General features: G+C 42.6%; 2 protein-coding genes across 6 annotated transcripts in view; one reads left to right on the plus strand and one right to left on the minus strand.

Moving 5' to 3' along the window:
* Window positions 1-14,793, plus strand: part of LOC149352284 (protein fantom-like) — a 57,816-nt gene extending 43,023 nt beyond the window's left edge. For all 4 annotated transcript variants that reach the window (XM_089581442.1, XM_089581444.1, XM_089581443.1 and 1 more), the window contains 10 exons: window positions 1,128-1,253; window positions 3,579-3,671; window positions 4,265-4,417; window positions 6,145-6,247; window positions 9,242-9,399; window positions 10,365-10,557; window positions 10,871-10,955; window positions 12,215-12,305; window positions 14,011-14,053; window positions 14,143-14,793. In XM_089581442.1, the coding sequence (XP_089437568.1) occupies window positions 1,128-1,253; window positions 3,579-3,671; window positions 4,265-4,417; window positions 6,145-6,247; window positions 9,242-9,399; window positions 10,365-10,557; window positions 10,871-10,955; window positions 12,215-12,305; window positions 14,011-14,053; window positions 14,143-14,258 (1,161 nt within the window). In that variant the 3' untranslated portion in view covers window positions 14,259-14,793. The remainder of the gene's footprint in view (window positions 1-1,127; window positions 1,254-3,578; window positions 3,672-4,264; window positions 4,418-6,144; window positions 6,248-9,241; window positions 9,400-10,364; window positions 10,558-10,870; window positions 10,956-12,214; window positions 12,306-14,010; window positions 14,054-14,142) is intronic.
* Window positions 14,794-18,028: 3,235 nt separating this feature from the next.
* On the minus strand, window positions 18,029-19,831 carry Spase25 (Signal peptidase complex subunit Spase25). 2 transcript variants are annotated; one of them, XM_089581447.1, is made up of 2 exons: window positions 19,740-19,831; window positions 18,029-18,861 (listed from the first exon to the last, which is right to left on the minus strand). In XM_089581447.1, the coding sequence occupies exons 1-2, from the start codon at window positions 19,749-19,751 to the stop codon at window positions 18,175-18,177; spliced, it is 699 nt and encodes a 232-aa protein (XP_089437573.1). In that variant the 5' UTR covers window positions 19,752-19,831; the 3' UTR covers window positions 18,029-18,174. The 2 variants fall into 2 exon arrangements, with proteins under 2 accessions (XP_089437573.1, XP_089437574.1); XM_089581448.1 differs by having other exon boundaries at window positions 18,029-18,858; window positions 19,740-19,766.
* Window positions 19,832-20,168: the final 337 nt, after the last annotated feature.

Consider the following 20,168-nt stretch of genomic DNA (forward strand, 5'->3'; position numbering starts at 1 on the left):
CAGAAGCTCAGGGGATATTGCTCAAAAAAAGGCACGAGTCATTATTTTTTTTTTGCCATCTGTTTTTCTTTAGCAGTGACTGCCTTTTCTGTTCATTTTTTTAAGCTTTTTTTTAGGCTGCAAGCACTTTGAAAGTGTACAGGTGATTAGTTGCATGGTACGGACTTTGAGATATTGCAAACTTTTCTTTTCTTCCTCTTATCACTTTTTCTACAGCATGGGTCTTGCTAGCTCCACAAGCAGGTGCTCCCCACCCTTTTGTTCACCAAAGGCAACATGTGGCAGGCGACACACATGCTATGTGGAGATCTGGCCATTTCAGATCTCTGCGCTCTACTTTTTCCTCTGGCAGGCGGGTGAAAGGTGTAACACTGCGTCAGCAGAAAATTTGGCTCCCATCTGTATTTCAGATAGTCGTTTAAGCCTCAAGTCTACGAGCAGATGCACCTAGTGACCATGTGCCTTTTCATTCGTTGGCGGCAATGCACATCACCTGCTACACTCTCCTAGGCACGAAAGTGTGGAGAAGCTTTTACTTCTTTCTTGCCTGCCCTGGAAGTGTTGTGTAGATGCTGTGCGGCCTCCATGGTTCATTTGCTGCAAAATTTTGTTTCAACTGAGAAACTTGTGAAGCAGCTCATATCAAGCTAATTTTTTACACTAAGTGTTTGGAGAACGAACTTATGATCTCACATTGTTCACCATATCTTAGAATTTACCTTAAGACAAGTTTGTCTCAGTGGGAGTCTGCTGTATTCACTGCCCAGGCTTTTGGTTCCCACTGAAGTAAGGAATAACTAAATTGCTTGATTGCCTTCTGAATAGTAAAGTCTCTCACCTTCGAGCTTCAATAGTTGGCTTCATTCGATGAGTCATCAGCAGCTCAATTAGACATTGTAGAGCAGTTTTCTATGACTTTATCAGCAAATTTCTTTCATGTGCTAACTACTATTTGACCTGGAGCACATTTATTTATGTATGCAACAATTCTTATCAACACAAGCTGTGAGAGTTTTGGCATTTCAGTGCTGCTTGCTTCACAGCGTTAGTGTGGAGGCATTCGTTTTAACTCCTGCTTTCAATGAAACAAAGAAATAAGATTCTGCAATGAAAACTTTTCTGTGCAGAGCTTTGTGCTACTGGTTTTTGATGAGGAAGATGCTGAGCCTGGTTCTTTCATTGGAAAAGCATCTATACCTTTGTCTCCGTTGACCTTGGGACAGGCACTGCGTGGACCTTTTCCCCTTGTTAATGTAAGTATAGTGTATGGTTTTAAATTCATTGTCCTAATTGCTATTGAAGAAGGGGAACAGGTGTACTGTAAGCATCCTACTTAGCCGCTGTGGTGGCTCAGTGGTTATGGCACTCAGCTGCTGACCAAAAAGACGTGGGTTCGGTCCCGGCTGCAGTGGTCGCATTTCGATGGAGGCGAAATTCTAGAGGCCTGTGTACTGTGCGATGTCAGTGCATGTTAGAACCGCAGGTGGTCGAAATTATCTGGAGACATCCACTACGGTGTCCCTCTGAGTCACTTAGGGACGTTGAACCCTATAAAAACATAACAAAAGTAAACATCCTACTTATTTAAACAACTAAATATTTTAAGGCTGCTTTTCAAGCATTTAACTGTAATGGAGACATCTATGGAATGCCTAATGTGGAGCCCTGCTTTGTGCCAAATAATTTGTGCCACTGGTGCCAGCACGATGCAGAACCAGTTCCATGGTGCAGGTGCAGTGCGTCAGCAGCGCCCCATCGCATAGGTGCGACAATTTCCATCTAGAGCGTGCAGGCAGGTCGTGTCGTCTGTTCGCCGTGGAGTTGTTCAATTCTCGCGTGTATCTTTTATGTGCGGTCGCTTTTGTGCCTAACGAGACTTGAGTCGGCCATGGAGTTGGCCGTGGTTGACCCTTGTTGTGGAGTACTTCTACTCTTCGGACAGTGAATACGAGGAACACGACTCCGTGCTGTCTTTTGCCACAACTCACTGTTTGGACCGACTGCAGTCAAATTCCGAAGTACTATAAAAGCGTGGTTGCAAGCTGCTTCAATTTCGAATTGAGGAGGGTCTGCAGACTCTCTAGAGAGATGTTAGAACTTTCGCCGCGCTTCAAGGCCCCTGCATATTTTTTGACGCCCAGGGGAGGGCGCCCCCAAATCACCGTGGAGAACCCGCCTCGCTCATTTAGCTCTTGATGAGCAGGGATTTAAAAAAACAGTCCTTCGGCAGCACTAGAGGGCTTCCTCGCTGCTTAGCATGAGCCTCAACGTCCCCGTAGTCACAGCAGAACGACCTGGCAGCGGCGACCTGGCAGGTGCTTAGCGCAGCAGACAAAGGTACCGGCGCCTGCAAAACACGCTCGGATTCACCCTGCCCGTAGTTTGTCAATAGCCCACACACCATTCTTGCGCCGTCAGAAAAAAAAAAAAAAAATATGTGACTCAAACGCACACGGATGGCCTGTCACAACATGGCAGCTACAACACAAAATGCAGAAAGCTACCTGCTGTCGCATAGATTTCACTGGCATTTTCTCACAAAATGACATCGGACCTGTCGGCAACAGCAAAGACCTCCCTTAATTCATCTTCAATATTTACGAGCGTGTTAGCGTCGTCTGCATGTCGTCTGCTGAAAGCCATCTGCACGTGCACAACTTTTTTGCACCTCCTTGGCAGCTGGCGCCATGGTTCCTTGCACCAAAGCGGCACCACAGCTGCACCCAAACCAATCGCAGACAGCGGTGCAGAGGGTGCTGTGAATCAAGGGCTTTGGTGCAGTGCCCCTCAAACTGGTGCAGGTGGTGCAGCGAGCCACAGCTGAATCGAATACAGCTATCGTAGTGGTCTATACCGAGAGAATCGCTGCTAGTCAGGTTCACAGCTAGCTGTTGATTGCATCGTGGCACGACGCAGTGACGTGCCTCATGGTGCTGGCAGTCGATTCTATGAGGAAACAGCAACTGACTCTTGACAAGCTTAATGTACTGCTGTTTAAAAATCTCACGATGTTTTGCTGTGAGCTTAGATGAACAAGAAGTTAATCATTTATGAATGTTTAGAAGGTTCGTGCGATGCAAATCGAATAGAAAATGCTGCTTGCAAACTATTTAAATTTTCGAATATTTGCACACCCCTGGTCATTTGTAATCATGCACAGGCAATTACACTGCTTTAAAAGATCACAGATCCAGCACTTTGCGGCGCTAATGCCACTCTTCACTGTGCTATAAAAATGGCCTCAGGGTAACAAGCATTCTTCAGCCATTTAATGTTTATTCCTTACATTACAAAATGTTCTGATGTTCATGACTGTAACATGTAAGTTGTGCGTACTGTTGTGAGTAGTATTTAACAAAATGCTTGAGCATACTCTAGTGCGAGTCTATCACATGCCAGTGGCTGTTTTACAAATTGGAGGCATGCCGCATTACTGCATACCACTGACTTACGATTGACTCGCACCAGCACACATCTGCATATTTTTCTTTCACATTGCTGATGATAGTATCTTCCATTTTTAGCAATCTTCAAACAAATTCACATAAAAAATTTTACCATTCTTTGTTTCTTGGAAGCCCTGGGGAGAAGATGCTGGTTCTGTGGATGTCGAGATTACGTGGGAACAAGAATACACCCCTCCAAAAAAGCCTGTGCCTAGAGCAAGATCAGTAAGTTTGCGCTTGGTAACGTGTGACGTAATTGTGCTTTCTTTTTCATATTATTTGCAGTGTAGTATTTTACTTATATTTAAGAGGTCTCGTTGCATCCCTGTAAGAGTTAATAGAGTGAACATTTATCTCTCCTTTACTACTCTTTTCATTTTGTTGCATTGCAGAAAATAACATGCTCTCTAACCAATGTAATGTGCATGCTCTATTGATTGCGACTTATGAGCCACTAGTAGGTTTTCTCACCTTTCAAACTTGCATTCTAATCAGGCTGCCGCAATGAGCAGATGCCGAACAAATTTAGGTTGCATGTGCTCACTAGAAGTGTGGTGCTTATTGATCAACCTCGTGAGAAAATGAAATGCAACTTGCCAATTGGCTAGCATCACCAAACATGCCAGAACATTTCAGGGAATTTTGCTTTTTGAATTGACAGCTATATGCATAGCTTTTTAGCACCCCAGGGCATGAACTACATTGTAAAGCAAGCTTAATTGTGTGTTGCAGATCAAATGGAACATACTTTTGTTCACAGCCCAACAGGACTGTTCACTGACAGTATGTGTTGATCTGTGTATTTGTGTTGATTTTAGAGGGATGCAATTCACCAACCAAAAAAAGTACCATCAGCTCGGCAGCGAGCTGCCACATTACACTTCTCGCCAACGACCAGTGGCCAGTCAAAAGACTCGCAAGTTCCTCAGAAGCCAAGAAGATCTGCTATGAATGAACGCAAGAAGATATTGGTATGTGTTCTGAGGAAGTAGCTAATTGCAGTGGTTGATGTGAACAGTGTGGTTATATCAGTGACAATGATGTTAGTAGAAACATGGACTTCAGTATAAAGCATTAGTATCCTGCAGTACAAGAAAACTAAACCCTGACGATTGCAGCTTCAAAGATTTATTGCTGTCTTATCACTGCTTTGAGGCAATTAGGTTTGGATGCTAAAGAAAAGAAGCATTAATAACAGCTCAGAGCTGCGGTGGCCCAGTGATTAGGGCACTCGGCTACTAAGCCGGAGTTCCTGGGTTCGAACCCGGCCACGGCACCCGGGTTTGGATGGAGGCGGGACGCAAAAGGTGCGCCTGTGCCATAGAGTTTCTTACTACTACCTAGAGGGAAAGCTGGCGGCGCTGCACTTCAGCCACCATGGACACTCAAAGCATCATGGGGCGGTGAGCTACTTGTTGCGGCACAGTCGTAATTTTTCGGGAACACGGAGTGGCACTACTAAGATGTTTCATTCCGAAAACGCTGTTCGTGTGTGCGCCGACGACTTTCGCGCGAACGCAATGTGTAAAAGTCATAGTAGCGAAAACTCGACGACACACGACGCCACCTTTCTGAAATGCCATTAAAAACCTCTTATAGTGTTTACGCAGCAACATTTTTTTTTTAAACGTATTTACTTTTAAAAGTGCGCCTGTTAATCACGAAATATTAGTTTTTGTAGTGTTCATTACTTGGCCAATAGGAGAGCTAGCCATCCCTTATTTTGGGCGAACTTTGCACTTAAATGCTTTTCTGCTTGTTTGTTGCAATTTACAGGCAGGATATTGAATGTTAGGACATTCGTAGTTATCTAACAGCTTTATTTTTCTATTATTTTTTGGCCAAAAGGTGTAGTTCTGCAGTTGGTAGCTCACCGCCCCATGATGCTTTGAGCGCCCATGGTGGCTGAAGTGGTCTCGAGGGGCCTCCATGCAAACTCTTCTCATAGACGGGTTGTCAGCTTTCCCTCTAGGTAATAGTAAGAAACTCTATGGCCTGTGCGGTACGATGTCAGTGCACGTTAAAAATCCCCCAGTGGTCAAAATTATTCCGGAGCTCTCCACCACGGCACCTCTTTCTCTTTTTTATTTTCTTTCACTCCCACCTTCCTCCCTTTCCTCACAGCGCTGTTCGGGTGTCCACCGAGATGTGAGCCAATTACTGCGCCATTTCCTTTTCTCAGAAACCAATTTTCAGTTTTTTTGCATTACTATTTGCCTTCCAACTCCCTGTGCCACTTCATATCTGGAAGAGTGTCGCATCATTTTGTGACTTTCAGTCCATCTGGTGTGTATACTTTTCCACAGTATGGCATTTCTTAAGAGAAATGAGTAACCTTTGCATTGTGATGACAGTTAACAATGTGGTTCACTGTAGTAAATAATGGTTAATGGTAGGAGACAGTGTTTCTCAGCAAGAGAATAAAGGCAATGCACCAAAATTACATGATTAGATGACCGCCTATCTGTGCATGCCCTTGCTCTAATGAGGCGGTGTCACATAATATGCTTAATACAGTATCACACCACTGCTGTGCCAGTACCTCCAGTGGTGGAACTTGCACCCTGTATGCATGATGGGAATGAACTCAGTTTCAGGCATTGCTTATGCAAGAAGGGGTGCAGTGGTCATACCCATGTTATTGTCACCAAGAAAATATATTTTTTCTTAATGTGTTTCTGATCCTTTTCTTTTATAGAGCTCACGAAAAGGAAACCGGGAGAGTGCTGAACCCACTGAGAGCAGCTCTTTGACATCTGTGTCCAGCCTGTCATCTGCAGGTGCAGCTAATGGCACCCGAGGTTAGTATGGAGTGTGCTTTTACCACACAAATAGCACAGCTGCATCTCAAGGCAGCTGCATTAGAGATAGTGCAATTCAAAGATGCCTGTGTACTGAAATTTTGATGCACATTAGAGAATTCCAGGTGGTACAGAGTCCACCTCCATGGTGCACCTTGGACTCCACTGGTGCAAAATAATTAATCAGTCAATGAATCAGTGAAAGAAACAAATTTAGAGTCATCTAAAGATTATAAGATTCTGTGATGTAAAGTGTATTACTGCAGTAAAGATTATAAGTTTCTTTGATGTAAAGTGTATTTATTGCAGTAAATGTTGGTGATCAGTCAGATGATATGAAGCTTGCTAGGCACTTTCCAGATTAACAAAGGAAACTGCATTGAAGGACAAAATGAAGGTGGATTAGCATAGGAGAGCACTTGTCCTTACTTCACCTCTCATTCATATTGTCTTTCAGCACAGTTTACTGTGTTCACATATCTCACTGACTGGCCTTCGAGCTGCGCTTTTGAAAGTTGTAGTGTATGTTGTTTTTGGCAGGTTTATATGAGTGCACACTTTTCTCATGCAAGTTAATTGTGCAACTGAATGAAACTACACCGGTATGTCTTGAGCGCCTAAATTTCAGATAATTTGCTGAAACCTTTTGTGTCAAATGAGAGTAAAGGTCTGGCACTCAAAGTTCATGGAAGCTTGTTTTGAACCGGAACATTTATTTCAAACAGTTGGTGAAATCTGTGCTAACTTTTTGTCATGCAGTTCAAATTTTATGTACCGTATATGCTTGCATAATGAGCCTACTTTTTTTCCAGAAAAGTTGACATCAGTTTGGTGGGAGGGTTCATTAGACAGGAAAAAAAAAAGTTTCAAGAGATTTTTTTGGGAGGGTAGGAATTTCATATAGGGCCGCCCATCCTTCCATCAGCAAATGTGGGCGGTCAGACGTGTTTGTGTCGCTGGAGTTTAGCATCATTCACTTTGATCACTTTGATGCAATCTGACAATCTTGTGGTACTGGGCTGCGCCGGCCAGTGGCGCCAGATAAAGCAAACTTGCTGAACACCGGTCCTGAAGGTCAAATGCGCTTTTTGTACGTAGTAATGTGTAATAAGTGTGTAATAAGAATGTTGAAGCCTTGGCTTAGGGGCACAACGTGCCGAGCGGGAATCTCTCCCCCCCCCCCCCCACACCCCTCTGGCGGGAGCTCTCCTCAAAAGATAAACAAGCACGCCACAACTCTATGGCCATAATGCTGTGCTGTGATGTTATGGGTGGGCAGCATCTTGGCGCGCTGCCAAGGTCTGCATCTGCGGACAGCTGTCCGCAAAAACTGATAAACCCGCTACAGAAAGCTAAAGGTTAAAAAAAGAAAAGCAAATCCTGGACAGCAAAAGTAGGGGAGTGGGTTCATTATGCAAGTGGGTTGAGTACGTGAGTATATAGGGTAGAATGTGTGAAAACAGGTTGTTGTGTAATATGCAGAATGCCAGTTATTTAAGTTTAAGAACAGTGTGTACTGCTGTTAATAAGTAAGTAGAGAAACATATTTTCAAACTTCTAGCGTGTCATTGCATTATGGATGGTGCAAGGCATAAAGAAAAAAAAAGCTGGAGCATAAATAAAATGAAATTGCAGCAAATATAGCAACATAGCATGTGAAGAAAAAACGCCTCTTGAGATGAGAGCCTGAAGTGTGTTAAGGTATGGTTAGTGGTTATTTGAGCACAAAAATTTTCTTGTGCCTTTCAGTGATTCAATCTGTTGGAAAGGCCTGGCTTTTTTTCAGCAAGCTTTTTTTTTTTTTTTCCTTGGGCCTGTTTAGACATGCCTAGAGGGACTGACTATCCTCCAAAACAACTTGATTTACGAATTACCTTTTTGGGGTTAAAAATCTCCATATTTCAGCAGAAGCAGACCTCCCTTAACTAGAAGTGATTTGATTGATTGAGCTTTATAGAATGGTTGTGACAGCAATATTCGATGCATGATAAAACAAGATACAAGAGTTGATAACCACGCTCTACCTCTGCCCCATTTGTAATTGTGTTACAATTTTGATTATGTGTAGCATTAAAGACTGATGTCTGTGTAGTGTATACAACAAAATATACGGCATGTCCAAATTTTTGTTCCTTCTTTGCAAGTTCATGAAGTAGATGTGTCGGCTCAGTAGGAAAATGGGCTATGTTTAAAAGTAAAAAGGGATTGCTCCTACAGAAGTCCGCAATGATGTGTGCAACTTTGAGGGCACGTGCCATGTCATACGTTGCTATGTCATATGTTGCAAAAAAGGTGGAGATAGGTGGGTTGGTGGTAAATGGCACTTTTAGAGGGTGAAGGTGGGTGGGGTGGTGCTGCTTCTGAGTGGAAGTGAAGGATGGTGGCTCTTCACATTAGCAGACATCAGGTTCACAGTGGGGGGGGGGGGGGGGGGGGGGGGCAGTACAATAACACCGCTTTAGCAGTAAAACCGCCTGCAAAATTCATCATATATGACACTAGGTCAAGGAGTGACTATTAGGGTTGTATCGCAGGAAATGATACCATATGGTATGCAGGGTACTGAGAAAAGACTCAGATGTGGAAAACGTAATTTTAAGTTGCGTTCCTTGGAGCCGCATAAAAGTGAAACAGTGTGATGTCTTGCAGCGTGTTGTTTTAAGAGCCTTTGGCAGAAGCTGGATTGGCAGACTCTTCAACAGATGTGCGACATTAGATGAATCACAGTTCCTGTTGTCACCCTTAAACCGTAATGCAAAGTAGTGGAAAAATATGGGATCCAATTTGATTTTTAGTTATAAAATCCTCGGACAAAAATACATGTTGCCACACACACAAAAAAAAAATGCTCAGATAATTATGAGGAAAAAATATTAAATTGTACTAAAGAAGCAGAATTTTCAAGAGTTGAGTTCATAGTCCCTAAAAGTAAAATGCTTAGCTTGTTGAGCATGGTGAGTACTATGCTTGACATTATGAATAATTTGTCCACAGGAATGGAAGACAGCGGAGACCAAAAACCAGAAGCGGACAGTAGTACTGCTGGTGCGAATAGCAGCATTGTGGAAGAGAGCCAGAGCATTGAAGAGTTCAGCAATGGACAAGTAGTGGTTGTTAAAACACCTGCACTGAAGAGGAGTGGCACATTTAAGGTTGGGTACTTTTCCCATTCATGGTTGTGGTGTGCAGATCAGTTGATTTTGAGTTCCTGCACTGTGTACTGACACTAACATGGTCGTAACTGGATAATTGTGTGAATAGATTGATCATATAGTACATCTTGAGAAAGCTGTAGCACAAAAATGGACAGAAAAGAAACACTCTAAAGCATGAGTGGTAGTTGCTTGTCATGTTGGGTGAAAGGGCTGCCTGCTGGTTTGACCCTAATGTTATTTATAGCTCATTAGGTGTAATTCACACATTGTAAAATGAAAGTGCCTTTTGTGCAGCTTCTATACTTCCTTAGTTCTTTACAGCAGGATCAACCATTGCTTTTAACTACATTTCAGGTGTTGCAGCTAATTAAGCTGTTTACACTAAAAATACAGTTGTGTGAAAGGAAATATGACAGATGCAACAAGCTGAAGTACCAAGGCATGCTTGTTGTACTAAAGAGAGCTGCACTAATATCTTCTCAAGCCTAGTAGTACTAATCAATTCATTATGGTCGTAGCTGAAATTGAGTGGCCTGTAGGAAAAAAGAATGTGTCTGAACAATCAGCCTTAACAAATTTGTCGCTTTTTTTGACTGTGCTAAACAGAATGAGACAAGTACGGAACGTTTTGTGGGGATGCTCTAAATATTGTAAACTCTCATAGAAAGTTAAGATATTTGCCCTGCATGCCTTGTAGTTTTGTGTAGCTAGTGCAATTGGCGTGTTGTTGTTTTGAACTTGTTTCAGTGTTATTACATGTAGCACTAGTTCTTTCGCTTGACTCAGAGTGGTTTAATAGGGACATTTCAAAGTTAGTATGTACCTATAAAGGGCACTTATACATTTCCATGCAGCACTAATTGCAGAGCTTCTAGACGAGCTTGCAGGTTGTTTTTGCAGATTGAAAGTTGCCAGTGATAACAGAAATGTTACTGAAATTACCTTTTTTGCTTATTCCTCAGGTTTCAGATGTGGCGGTTTTCTCAGTGAATAATCTGGGATTTCTGCCTGGTGCAGCAGTCTTGAGAGACAAGTCAGTTGAGATGGTCTTTGTTGAGTTCCAGTTTCTTGACTGTTCTCCCGAGGAACTGGAAACTCCAGTTGCTTTGCCAAAACCCAAACCTCCACAACGAATTGCCTTCAACTTTAGGAAGGGTGAGCTTTTAAGTTTTGCTTTCGTAGCATCAGTGATACTGTAGAGAAGAGAAATTAATACTTATCAGTTCATGAAGATAAAATTGTTCATTTGTTGACACCAGTCATGCTCACCTGAAACTGCATAAATTGAATACTGGTTTTATTTTTTTTATTTTTTTTCAAACACATTTTCAAAAGTTTTACTCCCTCGTGCTTGTTTTCTTGAGTTTACATGCCATCTTATCACCGATTTGAAACTTCTGTGGTTGATTATGCTGCATGTCATTACATTGGGACTCAAGCGTTTCATCTATGTCATCATGGCTTGCAGTTGTTCATCTTGATGCCACTCGCCATCAAGAAAGGAGGGAAGCCTTGGCCTCAATGCTGTCATCTAAAAACCCCAACAGTGCCATGTTAGTACCGTTGTATGGTTCCCTATTGTAAGCAGCACCAAGGTTAAGGTAGACTAGCTTTTAGGAGGAAGATTCTGATTTTAATGCTATATGTAACAGAACAATTTTCAATGGCTGTAGGTATCGTTGTTATCACTGCCACAAAAGTACTGTACTATTTTGCTGTTTCCTGAAATGTTGTTTATTGTGTAGCCCTATTCAGATTAACATAATTTTGTGTTGCCTGTGCCAAAGATGAAGCTCTATAACCTACGTGACAAAGTAATGGGCCTGAAGAACATTGCACTTTGTAACAAGGTTATGTCAGTTAACCCTTTAACTGCCAAATTAATTCCCCAAAAACATATTAAAATTGCCAAATTTTTTCAAGTAGTCATAATTTTTCCATGTAATTCTGATCCTGAAAACATATATTACTTCATTGGTAGAATTAACATGAAAATTTTAATAAAAGAAAGCTACTCTTGAGGGCAGCTTTTTCTCAAAACGTATCATAGTAAGCTCTTGTCGTCATCTGAAGATGTCTCCAGCTCGCAAACGAAGTCACAATCGCTGCCAGAAACAAATTCCAAATCATCAGCAACGCTGCTATCAGAATTGCTCCAAGAAGCAGCTCTTTTTCTCGGGACATCGCCACCACCGGCATTCTTTATGTGTGATGCCATTATGAAATGACTTTTGTGAAGCTTAAAACATGCTAAAAGTGCAAAACGAGTTTTTTTTCTTGGACAACTACTGCCCTCTAGTATTGAAAATTGCAAGTACATAATTGCTGGTCGTAACTTGTCTTTGGTGGTGGGAGCAGCGCAACATCGGGCGAGGCGAGTATGACTAGTCACGGGCTATATTGGTACAAAATTCCATGAGTAGTACAGCTCATGGTTGGTGTTTAGAGGGTTAATGGAAAGCAAAGCAGCAGTACCCATTTTTTAGTGATCATTCCATGTTTTTGTGCAAGTTCACCAAGCAGCCTTGTCATCTAATCTATAAATATAATCTTTAATAAGCAATAAAACACATAAATGTAACTTTCAGGCTGCATTGGTACTTATCCCAGATGTGCATGTTATTGTTAGTAGTTCATAAAGGTGGCTTGTTTTCATGTGAATACATCACTGATCGAAGTCATTACATGCTACTCCTGAGCAGCTACAAAAATGTTTTCAAAGCATGGTTGATGATATTTCCTTAATGTGTCATTCCTTTTTTCAAGCTGGCCTGCTTTGTACAATGGTTCTTGGCAAAATCTCTCTTTTTAGCATCAAATTTACAGTGGTGAGTGAACCTCTGGGCAAGAACAAGGATGCCGAGTGCCAGGATGTTGGCTTTGCCGTCACTGATTTGAAACAGGCAAGCAGCATTGAATTCTGCAAAACTGTTTTCAGGCTAGTAGAGACAGTTTGTGTGTTTCAAGGCACGCCACTGTATTTTCATTAGTAGCTGCAGCATTGTTATCTTGACTTTCGGTTAGGTTTAGGCACTTTGAAGATGTTTTTTATACAGTTGGTCTTTAGACAGTCAAGTCTTCACTCAGTGTCACTTTGTATCAGCAGTAAATGGAAGCATAATGTATGTAAGGTTATGGATTAATGTCATTGTACTCAAGCTTGATGCGCAGTACATCACAACCTATGGAATGTTTATGAACTAAGTAGCACCAAAGACTAGTAGTGGATAATTTTAATAGGTAATGAGCATTATAAAGCCTATAATCAGGCATGTTGTAGGAAAATCCTGGTGATATGAATTTTACAGAGCACCAGAACATATTTGTGCCTTCAAAAATTCATATAACAGAACAAATCTGAATGTGAGTACCAAGGTAAAGAACATATATTAGTTTTTTTTTTACTATTTACTTCTTTGCTGTGAAATGCATGATGGTGGTGGTAGTGGTTTATTTTTAAAAATAAAAAAGGTGAAGCAAAAGAGTGTTGCCGGCCGCGGCAATTGCTAATATCTTAAGCACCCGAGCTGCGGCCGGCGGAAATGAAAGGGAGAAGGAGAGGATAGTGAGGAGAGTATATAGAGGGGAGCGATAGCAAGAAAGGACAGGGGAGAGGAAATGCATGACGCTAATGTGAGTTTTGTATCTTACCAAATAGACTGTTTAATGACATCCTAAAATTCATGCTCACAACGACATTAACATTGTTGAAGCTAACAGTTCATTGATGAACACGGAGGGTATATGGCATTTTAACCATTGGTGCAGCTACTCCTTTAATCCTGTTAGGTCCTTTCAACGTTAGTACTTTGTCAGTGATGTCACCAACGATCCTAACTGCCCAGGTGACATAGCTGTCACTGGCAGTAGAGCAGTGCACAGATGCTTAAACCATGAATTCTTCCCAATTTTCATTGGTCAGCACTTTACCACCATTTGCTCTGCCACGATGGCTTAAAAATCCACACTTGTGAGTTTTGCTGAAGTTTGAGATGGCAGCTATAGTTACATGTTCTCATGACATGTACACACTGGTTCATGGGACATTTCACTACGCTTTGCTGTGGCTGGACACAAATGCCCACTGGCGGTCACTTCTTGTGTTGTCCATTGATATTATTCTTCAGTGGTTGGGAAACTGTTCGCTTCATCCCAAAATGCAGTGCATTGTGTGCACAGTCGTGGACAGAATATGGAGCACACTTTGGCGATTGAACTCCTCTCACCTGTTACCTGTAAAAAATGTTTGCTGCTTATGCAAATAAGTGCCCCTTTTATGTGTGCGCATAAACACGACAAACCACCCTATTTCCGCTAGTGGAAGCAAGGAAAGAGTTAGGATTCTGAAGTATGCTCCATATTATTCAGGCCATAACTGTATCCGATTAACTGGGACATTCTAATAGCTGATGTCGTGCTGAAATTTGGATCAACTGTTAATGTTGATCCATTACAGGTTTCATTACAGTGAGGTTCCATTACTGGGCTTTAGCGGAGAAAATTTTAAAGTTATATGCTTCAAGCATGCAGCAGTCATGCTGCATCATTTAAACTACAGTCTTTGCATCTTGTATTCACGGTGCAATTTTTTTGCTTTGTGTGTCACAGATTGTAAAATATGGAAAGGACATTATTGAAGAAGATGTTGATGGTAAGATATTTTACTTGGTTATGTTGCTTTAACTGGATGGTAAGTTATTCTTGTGATAAACTTAGCTGTTGTGGGTTTTTCTTTTTCAGTGCTTGACTCAAGGAACAGCAAAGTCATTGGAAAGCTGAATGTATCAATTGAAATGCTTGCAGCACTGAAGCACATCCTTGTTGAAAGCAAGCGTGCCTCCCGTGTGCCTTTGTAGCCATAAACAGGGCTCTAAAAGTTTATTACAACTTTCCACTGCAATCAGCATGTTAGCAAAGACACTGCAGATGCCACAGATGTTTTGCCTTCTGTGGTGGTGTGACCAAACCCACTATCGGAGCCGATTAGCAAGGTGGGCGAACTAACAGTTGCAGAATTTTCAACGAAGTCAGCTGGTACCCAAGCATTTGGGAAGAGAGGCCTATATACTCGGAGCATGCGACTCACTTCATCCATATGTCGTTCTTTATTTGTTGGAGAGGCTCAGGGGTGTTTAGCACACACTTGTGCTGCATAGTGTGTCCTCTGTCCCTAACTGCCTTGAATGGAGCAATTACTCATTGGGTAGAGTTGATGTTAGATTGTCAGGCACTCATCTACCAGCACCCATTTTTGCAGTGAAGAACAGTTGCTGTGTACTTCCAAAGCATGTGCACATTTTGTAAGATGCATGCGTGCTTTTACACAATTGTACAGATGTATGAATACATGTTGAGGACTTGCTATTAAAAATCACAACTAGTTGTGTACAATCCGTGTACAGCGTGTTCCTTCCATTTTCTCATCTTGGGTATGTGCTGCAAGGTATGTAGGAGACACATGTTTCAAATCAACAACGAAACCGTGAAAAGCCATTTTTGCCTTGGTACTTGTGTTCCTTTTTATACGAAATGCTGCTTGGAAACACTCTTGAGTAAATGCTATTTGTACAAGTCTGTAGTGCAGCTCGTTGGTTCCTACCAAAAAGAAATACGTGCCGAAGCAGCAACAACACTTCAATGACTGAGGCGTATTCAGTCAAAGCTTTTTTCTTTTTGTCTCGAAAATTTGTTGTGCATGATGTTCACAGTTGAATGCCTGATACTTGGAAGCTAAACAGAAGGGATAGGTACTAGACATTGATTTTTGACATGGTTATGATTAGTGGTTTATTGAAAACAATATAAAACTGAAGGAAAAGTTGTTACTAGCCTGCTAGCTAACGAAGCTTGAAGCACCTGAGCTGTGGCTAGCGGAAATAAAAGGGACAGGGAGGGGAAAAGAAGGGGAGTAGATAAAAAGGAAGGTCATAGGTAGGCTTTCACATAATCCAAACTACTATGGAGGAGCAATGTTAAAGTGTCGAGCATAAGAACGCAAGGCGATTGAAGACTGCCGAGAATAATTAGTGGCACAAGAAAGCCACCTTGTATTTAAGTGTAGAACGATTGTTTTAATACTGTGCGTTATTCTGATACCCTGTAATGAATGGAAGTTCACAATGCCCCATCACAAAAATTTCACTTTCAAGTTCCTTTGAACTATCAGGTATGGCAGGTTTTCAGTGGACCACCTCAAGTACTTGCAAGGCTGTAGCATAGTTTTTGCTGTTGCAGTGCCTCAGATATTTGCAGCATGCGGTCTCCTGTTTGCTTGCCATCACAAAACACGGCAAAGAGTTAAGAATGCATTCATACCATTTTGTCCTTCTAGGTGCTTTTTTTTTTTTTTTCAAGAAAAAATGCAGCCCTGTGCAAGGCTGTTCATATTTGGGCAGTATTTTCAGAAATAAAAGCCACCTACTTTCTTCAGCATGGTCATGTTGGCTTAGCTAATAGCATTAGCCATTGATTAAGCCAATATGCCAATATTAAGTCATTTTGATGGAATTCTGAAATGCACTTCTTGGCTCATTCCAGCATCTCTTTCGATTACTTACCATTGATGGTTTATTGTGTCACTGAGATTAATGTAGCACCATTGGCCAGTTTCTGTTCTCGAACGGTGAAAAAAAAAGGCATTCACAAACATTTTCTATTAAGACAAGAGGAAGGGCATAGCACAATAACACTGACATCTAACACAAAAGAATTTGGGTGACAACATAGAAGTGGGCAGAACATAACATTAACACATAGTTGACCAATTAGTGTCCAGCATGTGCGCTGCAGACTCGTCTCCAATACCTGCTGGCACACTAGTAATGACAAGGAAACATTTGGAGACAAACTGTACTCACAATAAAGAGTTATCCAGGTCCTCTAAGCTAAACCAAGCATTACAGGAATTCAGTTCTTACTCTCTTGTGTTCAGCACACAATTTGCTGAAACGCAAGTGCTAATACTAAGACAGGGTGCAACTCAGTCGACATGTACCATACCTCACGCTAACAGGCTATTATATGAAAATGCTTAGCAACTGTGTCCAGGGAGCAACAAAACACACATTTACTTCCAACATACGTTTCCACTGGGTGAGGATGATGTCGAAACACCTCCTCTTTGGACTGTTTCTAATCGGTTCTGCTGCAGCTTCCACTGTCACTTCCACTGCACTAGTGCCCGGTGCACACAAGAGTCCAGCAAGCAATATGGCGAAGCCTGGGTGACCCTTATTGGAAAGCCATTCTGCTTTTTGGATTCTTTGCCATGAGTAGCATTGCTGCACCTACCCGCGATCCAATACTGGCAGAAATACAAAGTAGTCATGGTTTTCAGGAAATCAGTTGCAGTAAAAGCATTCTCAACTCAAGATATTGCCAACAGTGTAACTATGTGGCATAGCCACCACCTCATAACATATGAGAACATGCAAATTAATGGTCATGAACTATTATCACCTCAAGTACACCTACCTCTACAACCGTACCAAATGACAAACACTTGGTGCTCACTTCTAATGCGGATTATCTGCACTGTTACAACAGTGGCAAGGGAAAGGCAAAAACACTAAAGCCATAGTGTTTTGTGCCCTCACATTTATGTTGCATCCCTAAGTTTTTCTATCACCCTCCCTCTTGTCAGTGGTCTCCATATCTAGCCACTCTGTTGTACCAGTCTCTACTGTTTTACTGGCCATCAATTTTGCTCTTTTCTACCTGTACCTGTCTATCTTTGCACACAACAAGCGCACACAACAGTAACATGGCTTTCTCTTGACGCCAAACCAGTACAGTAGTGCAGGCTGAAATATTCACCAACTCAGTTATTTGAAGAGGAGTCAAGGACAATAAAGAAGTGCACAAGCTCAGTCATGCTTGTTGCTTAACCAGTAACCGCAGTACAAAAAGCACAGAGAAGGGAGGGCTAACAATAGCAGAGTTCAAACTCTTTCCTTCTATCCTTGCATTATAAATCCGTAATGCAAGCTTCAAATCCGGCTAACTATGGTTTGGTTTAGTTTGGTTTATGGGGTTTCACGTCCCAAAGCGACTTAGGCTATGATGGACGCCGTAGTGAAGGTCTTCGGAAATTTCGACCACCTGGGGTTCTTTAACGTGCACTGACATCGCACAGTACACAGGCCTCTAGAATTTCGCCTCCATCGAAATTTTGCTGTGATCACTTTAGTTCAGTGTTCATTGGTAGGAATACCAGTATGGCAGCAAAACATTACTCTAGAACGTGAAGCAGCTGCTATAGCCTCAACCAGCTGGCTCATAGATGCAAGTTCCGTTAACTTTGAACATTCAGTACATCACCTCATGCAAGTAAAAACATATGCCTGTTCTAGACGATAGTAAGTACACGTCACCTGATTGAAAGGCACAAACGCATGAGACACAAAAGTTGAGTTGGTGTAAGGCGATACTTACACAAGGCTATAAATGCAATAACCATCAAGCACAGCACGGACATCCGCAACGGATGCACACGTAGCCCACATGAGACAGTGGCGCACTTTGCTACCTTGAAAACAAAAGGATACATCCGCAACGGATGCACACGTTGCCCACATGAGACAGTGGCGCACTTTGCTACCTTGAAAACAAAAGTATATGTCGCAACTCGGTGCACGGTCGAGACCGCTAACATGTTATGACGGTTACTTTATTGGTGGCTTAGGAAAAAGGAAAAAAAAATTAAGATCCCGGACCCTGATTCACCCAGACACCACAGGGAACAGTAACAGTGCATCAGATATGGACAACAGTTCACTTCTCCTTTTTCTCGCTCAAGAGGCTGTTGTGTAGCTTGCACACTTCAGGATCAAAAAGGTCGGCTATGAGTGTGCCGTTTTCGTCGAACCAGCTGGCAATGGACTTCTCCAGCTTGGCCTCGCGTGTTTTCTTCGTTTTTCCATCCTTGTAATGAATCTGCAGGTGATAGATGTGGTCGAAACGCTTCAGCGATGAACTCACCGTCCAGACACTGTCGGGGTCGAAGCCGGTTTTGTCTTTTTGCAGCGCCACAAGAAATATGCCTTTCTCGAGGAACGTAGTGTAAAGCGTCAGGACGCCCATGAGGAAAAAGTAGGAGAGCACGCAGGCGATGAGGACCGTTCTCGACTCGGGAAACGGGTACAAGAAGTCCCACAGAAGAGCAAACATTGCAGCCCCGACAGCGATGCTGCAGATGGCCAGCCGGCCGTCGGTAAGGCGGTGGTTCTCCACGTAGCCGTATTTCTCGGTGAGCACCTTCTTTACCGCGTCGTCCAGAGCATTTCGCACAGCAGATCCGTCCCACTTGTCAATTTTGATCGGCTTCTCAGCTTCTTTCTCAGCACCTGACGTGTCACCGGCATCCTGAACGCGTTTCGACGCCATGGTAGACAATCCGGAGTGGCACGGAGCGGAATGATGACGCCGCCGACGTGTTGCCGTCCGTAAGAGCGATGCCTGCTGGGAAAAGCTTTGTCAATGTTACCAACGCAGCTATATCGGCTGTCGCTAGATGTGATCTACCGAGGAATATGACTGAACTCTAGAAGACAACGAACAGCGAAGCTAAATTTTTTTCTAAACCATACATGTTATCAGGTAGTGACCGAAGACGAGCAGAGAACCCTAACCGTTCTGACTGCTGCAGTGGCCCTTGTTTCGAGTTTGAAGGTTAGTTGACGGGCCGTACTAACGAACTCTCCGCAGACTTCTTGAAATAGCTGTATCTGTGACCGCCATCTCTCGGGAATAAAGACGCGCACTGTGTCATGCAGTGCTCATATTTGGAGGTTAGGTACTTAATTTTATATGAATCTACCACTATTATAGTGGAGAAGGGGTGAGCATTCACTATTGTGCATGTTCGATGTTCCACTAGGTTTTGCGACATGAACGGTGCCTTGGCGCTGTAGATGTGACTATAACAGCTGAAAATCGTTGACGTAATGCATGGTATGACGCTCCATCTACGGGTTTCTTCACGCATTGCATCAACTGACGCAGAATGCTGCTCCTATAATCATTACTCGGCATGCATTTCGCCCGCTGGAGTGCTCAAGTTTTCCTCGAGACGGTGCCCACGATATCAATTTCTTCCATCCAGTCCACAGCTCACCCGACGCTGAACTGTCGTGAACATTATCCGCGATAGTTTAAAGCCAGCTATTCCAACTTCCCGTCCCGTTCGCAATGATGCAGGAGCCAGTAATGAATAGGCAGTACCATAGTGCACTCTGAAACCACAAGACGTTATTCCACAATGCTGTGACACTCACGTATTACATATAGATCGAATCGTGTAGCAACAGGCCGTGGCGTGTTGCTCCTAACACACATACCTTTGACACCATTGTTCCAATTGGTAGCGATACGGACGGCGGCAGTCCAGAAGCCCTCCTGGAGATTCTACCCGATCTACTGTGATGATGAAGAACACGTGCACTGTATGGTCACGTGCCGAGTGCTGAACAGAGCATTAAAATGAGAACTCGTGATTTATAATACATATTAACTATGCACTGCAGAAAGACAGGCTATGTTTTATTCAAAATTTACGTACGCTTCTAAGAATGCATAATTTACATTACGCGTGCCAGAAAGGAGCTGCTATTATATCTCCACTACTATAATTACATAGTTGCGACTGTGGAGGTATCCTAACGAAGCGGGGTGATATGTTCATATTATACCGATATGAGGCACAGAAATTGTACGTAGTACGCTTGTCTTATTCCTTCTGCATTGCCTAGACGCATTTAGCCGGTGGT

This window comes from Amblyomma mixtum, chromosome 3 (genome assembly GCF_055824585.1).
Source record: "Amblyomma mixtum isolate Tamu chromosome 3, ASM5582458v1, whole genome shotgun sequence".
Taxonomy (NCBI): Eukaryota; Metazoa; Arthropoda; class Arachnida; order Ixodida; family Ixodidae; genus Amblyomma; species Amblyomma mixtum.